General features: G+C 35.0%; 1 protein-coding gene across 2 annotated transcripts in view; it reads left to right on the top strand.

Moving 5' to 3' along the window:
• Positions 1 to 7,405, top strand: part of LOC132186332 (cycloartenol synthase) — a 61,378-nt gene extending 53,973 nt beyond the window's left edge. The window contains exons 16-19 of one of the 2 annotated variants that reach the window (XM_059600248.2): positions 5,470 to 5,550; positions 6,305 to 6,388; positions 6,836 to 6,980; positions 7,105 to 7,405. In XM_059600248.2, coding sequence (XP_059456231.2) covers positions 5,470 to 5,550; positions 6,305 to 6,388; positions 6,836 to 6,949 — 279 coding nt within the window. In that variant the 3' untranslated portion in view covers positions 6,950 to 6,980; positions 7,105 to 7,405. Of the gene's footprint in view, positions 1 to 5,444; positions 5,551 to 6,304; positions 6,389 to 6,835; positions 6,981 to 7,104 lie in introns of those variants that run through there. The other variant, XR_009440741.2, reaches the window with a different exon arrangement.
• Positions 7,406 to 10,530: the final 3,125 nt, after the last annotated feature.

Here is a 10,530-nt window from a genome sequence, read left to right as displayed (position 1 = left end):
TGAGATATATGCAGAATCCAAATTTGAATCCAATCCGATTTTGACTTCAATTTGAGAAATTCCGATTTAATCTTTTCCTTTATTTGATTAAACTTAACCACATCATATAGGTCATCTATTATGATTGATTAAGCTTAACCATATCTTCTAGGTCTTCCCAATTTGCCCTTTAAGCTTGGAACGTTTCCGGAAACGCTTTCTTTTCTTCCATGACCTATAAAACAAAGAAAATACAAAAAGAAAATAAAATTGCACAATCTAACAAAACTAAGGATTTAACAAATATAAATTAAGGGGCTAAAATACATATATTTTAGCACTTATTACACCCCCAAACTTACATATTGCTAGTCCCTTACGAAACTAAAACAAAAGGAAAAACAAAAAACAAAAAGATAAATCCTTCTTTCGTGGGATGTACGATTGCATTTAGCATATACAACAAGCCTTTTAAACCTCTAGGCATTCCCTAGGAAGTGAAGTCTCGTGAACGTTTTCCAGAAATGTTACCCACAAATATTATGCACAGTTCATGTTATCCAAAAATTAAGGTATCACTCAAAACCATGATTCTCATTCATTAGCAAGCTTAAAAAAATAAACTCCATCTTCACAATGAGTTGAAATTTTAAAATTTAATAATTTACAAAAGACATGCTAAGGCATCACAAGTTCGAAACAGTGTAAAGTGAACTAGCACATAAATATGAAGCTTCCAATTATTTTTAATGTGCAATGTCTCAATATCTCAAAGTTCACTGAAATTCCTATTATAATGAACAACACTGGCATATTTTTCTTTTCTTTTTTCTTTTTTTTCTTTTAATCTTTTTCTTCGTCAGCTTGTGCAATGTTTGGTTCCTTTAAGCTTCTAATTGACCCATGTAACGAGTGTTAAGTCAATGACTCCAAAACCAGATGGTTTTAGGGCATTAGGTGTAGAAACACCCCTAGGACTTACTAACTCGAGTAAAAAAGGCTATGAAACCAAACTAACCATGACATTAACCAAATCAAAATTCTTTATCTTTTGACGTGGACACTCAATGCTTTGAGGCAAGAGGTCCAGTTACTTAGTAAAAAGCTTATCAATGATCATATATATATATATATATATATATATATATATATATTCTCTTTTTATCACATATATAAATGCCAAAGTATCCATCTAATAAATCATCTAATTTCACCCAAGACATAGAAACACACACATCAGACTTCATGTCATACCCCACAAATTATGTGCTAATGTACTTGTGTAAGATTAGATCAAACATGTGAATTTTCAACTGTCCTAAGCAAGTAATCAAACTGAAAAACTCAACTATCAGATCATGTGTTCAAAATTTTAAGCTCACCAATGAAATCAAATCACAATTTTTAAGATATTATGCATTTTTTTTTTTCTTTTCACAAACATCAAAAATAAAAATACAATAAAACTGGGACATTTTTTTTTTCTTTTCACAAAAAATAAAAATAAAAATAAAATGAAACTAGGACAAAGTGTGTGTAAAGTGTCTCCCATACCCCCAAACTTAAATTACACATTGTCCCCAATGTGTCTATAACATGGAAAGAATTTATCGGGATATGGATAAAATTGTCTGGAATAGCATGGCTCATAACACACCCCCAAACTTAAACTGAAGCACATTTGTCCCTGCAAAATAAAACACTAAACAAATAAAAAGGAAACAAAAATAAGACTAAAGACAAAAATAAATTGAAAAACAAATAGAAAAATAATAGGATAAACTATGGGGTGCGTCCTATGAGCGCTAAGTTTAACATCTTCAGCCAAACTGTACAGTAGTTTCAGTATTACTGGATGGTGGTGCGCTCAATCGCACTGCCACATAGTAGCTCAAAGTTGTTAAAAAAAACAGAGAAAAATTAAAACCACAAAAATAAAAAATAATAAAAACTAACAGACTTTAAAAACAGAAACATAAAACAAAAGGCAAAATAAAAGCAAAGAGAAAACAAAAACAAAAAAAATAATAATACAAATGAAAAATAAAAGCAAAATTGAAATCAGCAGCTTCAGTACTGCTGTCTGGCTGTGCGCTCGAACAAACAAACAAACACGTTTTCCCACAATGTATAATGGGTGGTTCCAAATCGTGAAACCATGCCAGCAATTAATTAACTCCTGTGTAGTTAGAACTCCTCTATCTGAATTACATTTATCTTTGTCTTGGGACTTTGATCCACAAGCTACTCCTTGTTCAGGCATGCACAAGGACATGAAACCAAAATAATCAAGTAATCAACTGTAAGGAAAGTGCATGGAACTGAGTCTGATCAATTTCTATGGAGAGTATTATCATATTATCTGTAAAGAAATAAAAACACTGATAGATTTCAGATAGACTACTGTTCTAAACGGGAAAGCAAAATTTGACTAGAAGCCCGATGTTGATGAAGGCAGCAGAAGGAAGAACACCAATAAAGAAACTTGCAACTATAATTCACTCTTGATAAGTAAATTGTAGGTACGATTCATGAAATCCAAAAAAAATCTCTTAAAAAAAGGTAGAATTAAAATGTTCCTGGACAAATATGAATGTTGGCTGCAAGATGATCGCCAATGATTGTCTGATGGAATGAAGAACCTTGATTGAAAACTTGAGGTCTAGAAGTAATTACGCTGTACTATTATGCCAAGTAATGGGAAATAATTCAAGAGTGAGCAGAAAACAGATATTCTGAAATATATACTCTAATTTCATCTAACTGTAATCGACTCTAAGCAGATAATGTCCACCCATTGCATTGGTTAGGATGTAGAGACCTCTAGAACTAGAGAGAAATCTAATTAGCAACCCATACTTTAATGCAAGATGTGGTCAATAATTACCACTTCTTTCACTCATTGTTTCTCCATATCCATCCCACCAAAGAATATAATGGAACTGCAAGAATGATCATATGCCTTGGGCTCCATTGTATCAGATCCCTCTCGCTAGGATGTATCTTGATAGAATACAACCACTCAAAGAATGCGAGAACTAACTCTGTCTCCCAATCCTGGACTGGTTGCATAAAAAGGACATTCCACTCAATAACCCCATCATTTCATTGAAAGTTATTAGCCACCCATGCATCTTTGTGTCTAGCCATAGCGAATAAGGTCGGAAAGCCATGCTTCAACGGTCTATCATCACACCAAGGATAATGCCAAAACCTTACGTTAGCTCCAACCCCCACCTCAAACTGAACAAAATTGGAAAACATGTCCCACCCCCTTCTAATATGTTTCCACACAGCCACTCCATATGTCCCCATAGCCTCCTTCGAACCCCACCCACCCCTCAAATTCTCATATTTTCCTGCGATTACTAGTTTCCATATGGCCTCACTCTCCACAGCATACCGCCTCAACCACTTCCCCAATAAAGCTTTACTATATTGAAGCAACTTCAGAACACCTAGCCCTGCCGTTTGTATCGGCCTGCAAATCTGCTTCCAATTTACTAATTGGAGCTTTACCTCATCCCCCATGCCACCCCAGAGGAAATCCCTTTGGAGTTTCTTGAGTTTATTAGCCACTCCCACTGGAATAGGAAATAAAGATAAGTAAAATAGCGGAAGATTAGACAATGTACTTTTAAGTAGAGTTAAACATCCCCCCTTTGACAAATACAGTTTCTTCCAACCAGCCAACTGATGCTCCATTTGCTCAATAACACCATTCCATAAACGTGTCCTTATCCAATGCACCCAGTGGCAAACCCAAATACTTTGCAGGCAAAGTGGCAACTTGACACCCAAGATTATTAGCCAAATCGTCGACATTTTCCATCACTCCGATAGCAACAAGTTCGGATTTATTATATATTTTGTACCCAAAGCCTGCTAGTCAGTAGTTGGGTATAGGGGGTTGGTAAACTTGGAATACATGACTGGACTGACCATGATTTATTATATATTTTGCATATAAGGATTTTCCTTTTTTAGTTTTTAGGGTTTTCATACCCAAGGCCTCTATTCCCTTTTAGACCTCTCAATCTCACAATCATAGTGACAGAAATGGCTGCCAAAAACAATATCAAAGATTGTACCGACAAACCTGGATCTGCCACGCAAGTCCTGTATTTTTTTTTCTTCTCTCAACCATCCTTGCCAATCTCCAACACCCACAGCAACAACAATAACAACAAACCCCCTTCTCCTTCTCCTCCAAGACCCTCACATTGTCCATGCTTGAAGAACTTCTACTCTTTTGACCAGAACCAAAACAGCTCACTCTCAGGGCCTCATTTCCTTTGACAAAATGTTGTCGATCGCACACAAGGGAAGCTTCTCCCAGCCAAAGGAGCTTGGTGACAAGATGGTGGATGAGGTCTGGGAGGAGATCATGGGTGGGATTGTGAATCAAAGGCAGACAGGTATAGGGGAAGCCTGCTAGTAGTACCCAAAGCCCAATTTTTTGGTTAACTACAAAACCCTTTGATGTGTGTGGATCAAATCACAACTCCTCCCCCGTAATTAAGGATTGGAGGGTTAGGTCACAGGCTCAATCTTGTATGGATTTTGCGAGTACAATTCATATAAATAGAGAAAAATTCTTTTATAATGTTTCATAGAAGTATTGATTGAAGTGGTGATTCAGAACTGATATATCAATTAGATAAGCTACTTAACTTTAACTGGGACATCCAGGTTAATTTGAATCAGCATTATAAAAGTTGACCAGTTCTTACCATTATTCTGCTGTCCTTTGAAAGCTTATTTGATGTTTATTTGCTTATTCCCCTAAAGAGAGCCAATCAGATGCTTTGTTCCAACCCTCTTTGAATTGCTGACACAGCAATTTATAGGAAATCTAAGGGATTGATTGCATCGAACTCTATTAGTCTCACATTTATTTAACAGTATGCAGTCACAATCTTTTGTTTAAAGGCATAATGGAGTTTGAGAGATAAAGTTGGAGTTCCCAGGTTGAGCTTATTGATGCCAAGTCACCAATATGCAAAGAGTGTAGAGGAAGTGGCTGTTTCAAATTATAGTTTATTAATCGAATAAGTGGAACTCATTTTCAATGAAGGATACCGAGCATGAAATGACTGTGTGCTTATCAGATCGCCCTCTTAACTTCTCTAAGAAGCACTGGAAACAAATAAAACAATGATGCATTTCGGTTTTTCAATTTCTTTGAAATATAGAAAGCCTATTCAAAACTCTCTTGCTTTCTTGTATGCTTCTTGATTATTCGAAACACAAGGCAAAAGAAAGTGAATTCTTAAAATTTTATCCCAAAAGTCTGGTTTTATAATGTTGATTAAACAATGAACAGAGATGGTTGACCAAATTGATAGAATTATTGTTTTCTAGAATCAAATTGAGTGACTTCCGAACAATCACTCAGCTAACAAAACAGCGAAAGACTGGCACTATATTTAGTACTTATACACTGCTGTAACTCCTATATGCAGACCATCTTAATCTCTTCTCCAACAGGTCTATACGAATCTCAAAGACAATAGGCCACATATAGTCAATACTGGATGGGCTATGTTGGCCCTCATTGATGCCGGACAGGTACATCTGGAGATCAATCATCTTCTCCCCCCCACCTTCCTGTTTTTCAATGTGGTGCAAATCAAATCATTACAATGGATTTAGCATTTGGTGGCTACTCTGTTCAAACTTGTATTGTGAATCTCTTATATAAATGTGTGTGTGTCTATATATATATATATATCGAAGAATGCTTGACTCCCAATTGAACTAATGCCATGGGAAATTTGGAAATGTTTCAAATATTCATTCACTCCATGTGAATTCTTTGATTTTGATGTAAGCATTTCTGTTATTTTACCAAATTGTCTTGCATAAAAAAAAAAAAATCATCCATCACCATGCTTCTCAGTTTAAAATCTAAAGCAACCATAGATTCTGCTTGACTGCATTGCCAGTTTTCTTAAATAAAAAATGGCGAAACAACAAATCAAGCCAGCTTTATTTTCTTTTGTTCTTTGTTTGTTTTCCATCGGAGATCTGTTGCATGTAGAAGGGAGCCTCATTCCTTTTTCTTCTCAAATATAAATGACGGAATAAGTTTGGATAGTTCTTGCATCTCAGAAGTGGATAAAATATAGTTGAGCTGGGTTTGCCAATCAAAAGAGCTACTGGTTAAAGAAGTGTTTGGGGTGTATGACAAGTATGGTGGCATGAAATAAGTTGCTAATCCACTGTGCTTAACTTTGGTGCTTTTCTGTAAAACTCTATCTACTTCTGTATCTTGTTTCAAGCCTGAATATTTGTATTTGATCTTTTCCCCTCTTTTTGAAAGGCTGAGAGAGATCCAACCCCGTTGCACCGTGCAGCAAGAATACTAATAAATTCTCAAATGGAGAATGGCGATTTTCCTCAAGAGGTAAACCTACACATTCTTTTTTCTGTTTTTCACTTTTTTTTATTTCCATCAAAGAGTTGCATATATTTATTAATGTGCATTATCTGAGAAAAGACAGTAACAGGCCAACAGTCCATTTATATGGCTCTAAAAGTGCACTTCCGATTAGGTAAATTGGATGAAGAAGCACAATGCACCAAGAGAAACACATGTGAAAAATAGAAAATATTGTTAGCATATTGTTACTGGGGATTGTTGGACGGCTGAAATGGAGACATAATTGTTTTAGATATCTGGGTATCAGTAGACTTCATAACATAGCTTAATTGTAGTCACTTGTCTTGTTTGCCTCACGTATTTAGACCACAGAGCATATAATCGTTTAGAAACCATGTTTCACTGGAATATGGCTAAGAAAGTTTTCTACCTATATATATATATATATAATTTGTACATTTTGTCATACAGGAGATTATGGGAGTTTTCAACAAGAATTGTATGATCAGCTATTCTGCATACCGAAACATTTTTCCTATCTGGGCCCTAGGAGAATATCGTTGTCAAGTATTGAAGGCCGTCTGAACGATGTCATTCTTACTATTGCTTTCAATGGGTATTTTTCTAAATCCTGTGTGTTTGTGGCTATTATTGATTCAAGGTCTCTTATATTGTTGAGGCTGTGTAAGTCAAACTGTTTCTTGTTTGATATCTAATGAATATTATGTTACTTTCTTCAGGTTTTCTTCAAGGCACAACCGTTTGAGTTTCTATGTTGCCTATGCACCCTAATCCTTCTATGTGAACAAGATCCAGGAGTATTTTGATAGCAGGGCCTGATACCAATGTTGCTTAAACCACCAATTTTCTTTAACTACCATATGCTGCTTGCTGGAAGGGAACACAAAAGGTCTAGTACCAAGCTTTCAAGGGCATGCCTTGTATCCTTTAGACTCTTTGGCATTTATCCTTTTCATTGCCTTTTCACCAAGTATGGTAACTTCAAATATTGATCAATATGGTTTATACTCGTTAAGAATATTACAGCGCCGGTAAAGAGTAAATTGCGATAAAAAAAATATTTTTTTAAAAAATAAATAATAATAATAAAAAAAATAAAAGAAGAAGAAGAGTTAAATTGCAATGTTCTTAGTCATTGAAAATAAAATAAAAAAGTATGCATCTTAGAGTAATTTTTTTTTTTTTTTTGAATTTTTTTTTTTAGTGGGCAAAATCAACCATCTCTGGCTTTATTTAATCAGTATCAATATCCCCCAAAAAACTTGGAAGCCACCACCATCAAAGTACTACTTTTGCCGCTTTCTAGCCGCAGTCTTTAACGAACTTGTTTGTCATTGCTGTAAAAAGAACACCCAACCAAATACTCTGCTGGTCATTCATAATAAAAATAATTAGGAGAAGATACGCATTTCAGCCATTGTTAGAATATCTAGGATATTCTCTATATTAGGCCTTTATTCTAATTTCTTGTAGTTCTATTCTCTTCCTTATTTAGTTTACGGTTTTTTGTTCATAACACACTTACTTCTATATAAATCGAGACCATTGTAATACATTTAACATACTTCAATAGTAATAGTAAAGATGTAACCCTCTCTTTCTCTCTAATTCTGCTCTCTCTTTCACTTAATATATTCTATTATATATTTCTGCATGGTATTAGAATCACTTTTATATATGGCCTTCAATAAACGTCAAATTATTAAGCCGGCGGGTTTCAAGCCAAGCCAGTCAAATTAACAACCAAGTCCACTGGATTTAGGCCGATTCGACCCATTTCCAACCCAGTCTACTGATTTTGACCTCATCCATTGAGTTTTAGGTCAAGCCAATCCAGTCAATAACTCAGCCCACTATGTTCAATTAAACATCATCCATCAAGTCTAAGGCCTTCGTGGTCCATACAGACAACCCAAATTTGGCCCATTAAATGGTCTTTCTAGGCGTCCACCAGACCAGCACCAATGACCTACCAGGCATCGCAACGCTCTGGCCACCACCATCCATTGGCCATTGTCATCCTTCAACTTCCGCTGTCAATAGCAGCCGACTCTGACAACCTACCACTATATTCCATTAAGGGCATTTTCGGCAGGCCACTGACCACTACGCCAGTAGCCTTCCTCCTAAACTCATAATTAGTTTTTTTTTTTTTTTTTTTTTTCTGCGTTGCAATGTATCTTTTACCATCAGAGCTCACATGCATCTTTGCGCTCCTGACGCACAGGATTGCCATCAGCTTCATAAACGGTTATGAAAGCCTAGCTCACGCTAAGATTTTTGTGTTGTCTGTAACAAATCCAGTTTCAATAAAATAAAAAGTTCCCTTTCTTTTCCAAACTCACGCTTCCACCTTGAGTTTAAAGGAGAGTGTTAGAATATTTAGAATATTCTTTATATTAGGCCCTATTATATTTCTTGCAAGAGTATTCTCTTCCTCATTTAGTCTAATTTTGTTGTTTATCACACATTATCTTCTCTATAAATAGTGACCGTTGTAATACAATTAATATACTTCAATAGTAAATAATAAAACATAAGGATGGTGTTCTACTCCCAAATACAACAGACTCAGTCAATAACGTAATAAAGATTAAAATTTGCACAGCAAAAAATAAATTATTACAACCATAACACAAGAACTTGATTACGAAGTGGAAAACTTTTTGAAAGAATCAAAAGTAAAACCCATTCCGAGCCAGCCAAACTCGTGAAATTAATGAGCTAATATATTGTCACTTTATATTACTCCTCCATTCAAAATATATATATATATATATATATATATATATATATAGATATATATATATATTACTCCTCCTTGGAATATTTCATAGTCGAATCAAAGTCAATATATTCTCACTTTATTCAATACTTCTTACCCTTGAGTACCCAATTTAATTACATGATTACCATTTGCACTCTTGTGAGACTCGATTTCACTATGTACATAAAGTTTTAGTAAATCCCACTAAAACACTTAGGCCCAAGCTTTAGAATAATAATTCCCACTAAAATCTACATCGAGGAGAATATTCCTTATCACTATATTCTAAACAAAGGACTCTGATTCCTTTATGAAGAGGGTGTTCCCACAATGCTACATGTGATCACCCAATGCACCAAGATGTTAGCTATAGGAAGGTCTCAATCCTTGATACATCAAAGTGACCTACACTTTACATCTGAGTTCACGATTTTCTTAAGATTTAGAGTAATTGTTATAAATCATCGTACACATATAATTCGTTAAAACACTATTTAAAAGAATGATGACTCACATGGCCCGTTCGGTGCATCGCATCTCCTTATTCTTACACCATATCAACCTGAAACTCACTTGCTTTACATGATCAAGATAAATTGTTAAGGTTGACATGTTATGGTCTAGATGGAATACCCAGTTCCATTTATGACCACGAACAATGATTTATAAGTTGCAAATACGTATGTACGTATGATTAAGATCTTATGTGTGATAACCCCATAACTCACTCCAAAGTCATATACAATGCAACTTAGGGCTCTCACATCATATATATATATATATATATAAAAGTTGAGTTCTTGCTTGGAGAGGGCCTAGAAATGCGATATGTGTCTTGAACCCTTTTTTTTTTTTTTTTTTTGAGTGAACCGTTTTTTAATGTGTTTGATATACTTAACCGATTTTTCATTATTATGAGATCTTATTTCACAAATTTTCCTTAAGTGGCGGAATTTAATGTAGGATAATTATGGTTTGTCACATCTCTCTCTCTCTCCTTGTAGTGCCCCGGCTTTACCAGGCAAGCTGTAAGTGTAACTATCTGAATTCTCACGTGACATTAATACTTTTTCCTTACTAAATAACACAACGAAAAATCAGTAATAAATTTTTCTTTTCTTTTTATAGCCAACACTCGCTAATAAATATATACGAGAGCTTCTATTACACATCATCATAACATCACAAACTTTATCCATAATACAATGAGTCATATGCGTCATAAATACAGCTAAACTAACCATACTAGATAGCTCTTCAAAAGTAGAAGCCTCTAGGGTAAAAGTCTAATTAGACGTACGGATCCTCAACAACAGTCTTTATAGTGACATCTGTAAAATCATTATGGCTTTACAGGTAGAAGTGTGAGTCTACGGCT

Source organism: Corylus avellana, chromosome 6, assembly GCF_965113065.1.
Source record: "Corylus avellana chromosome 6, dhCorAvel1.hap1.2, whole genome shotgun sequence".
Classification (NCBI taxonomy): Eukaryota; Viridiplantae; Streptophyta; class Magnoliopsida; order Fagales; family Betulaceae; genus Corylus; species Corylus avellana.
The sequence above is the reverse complement of the archived record's forward strand: the minus strand, read 5'-3'. Positions and strand labels throughout refer to the sequence as shown.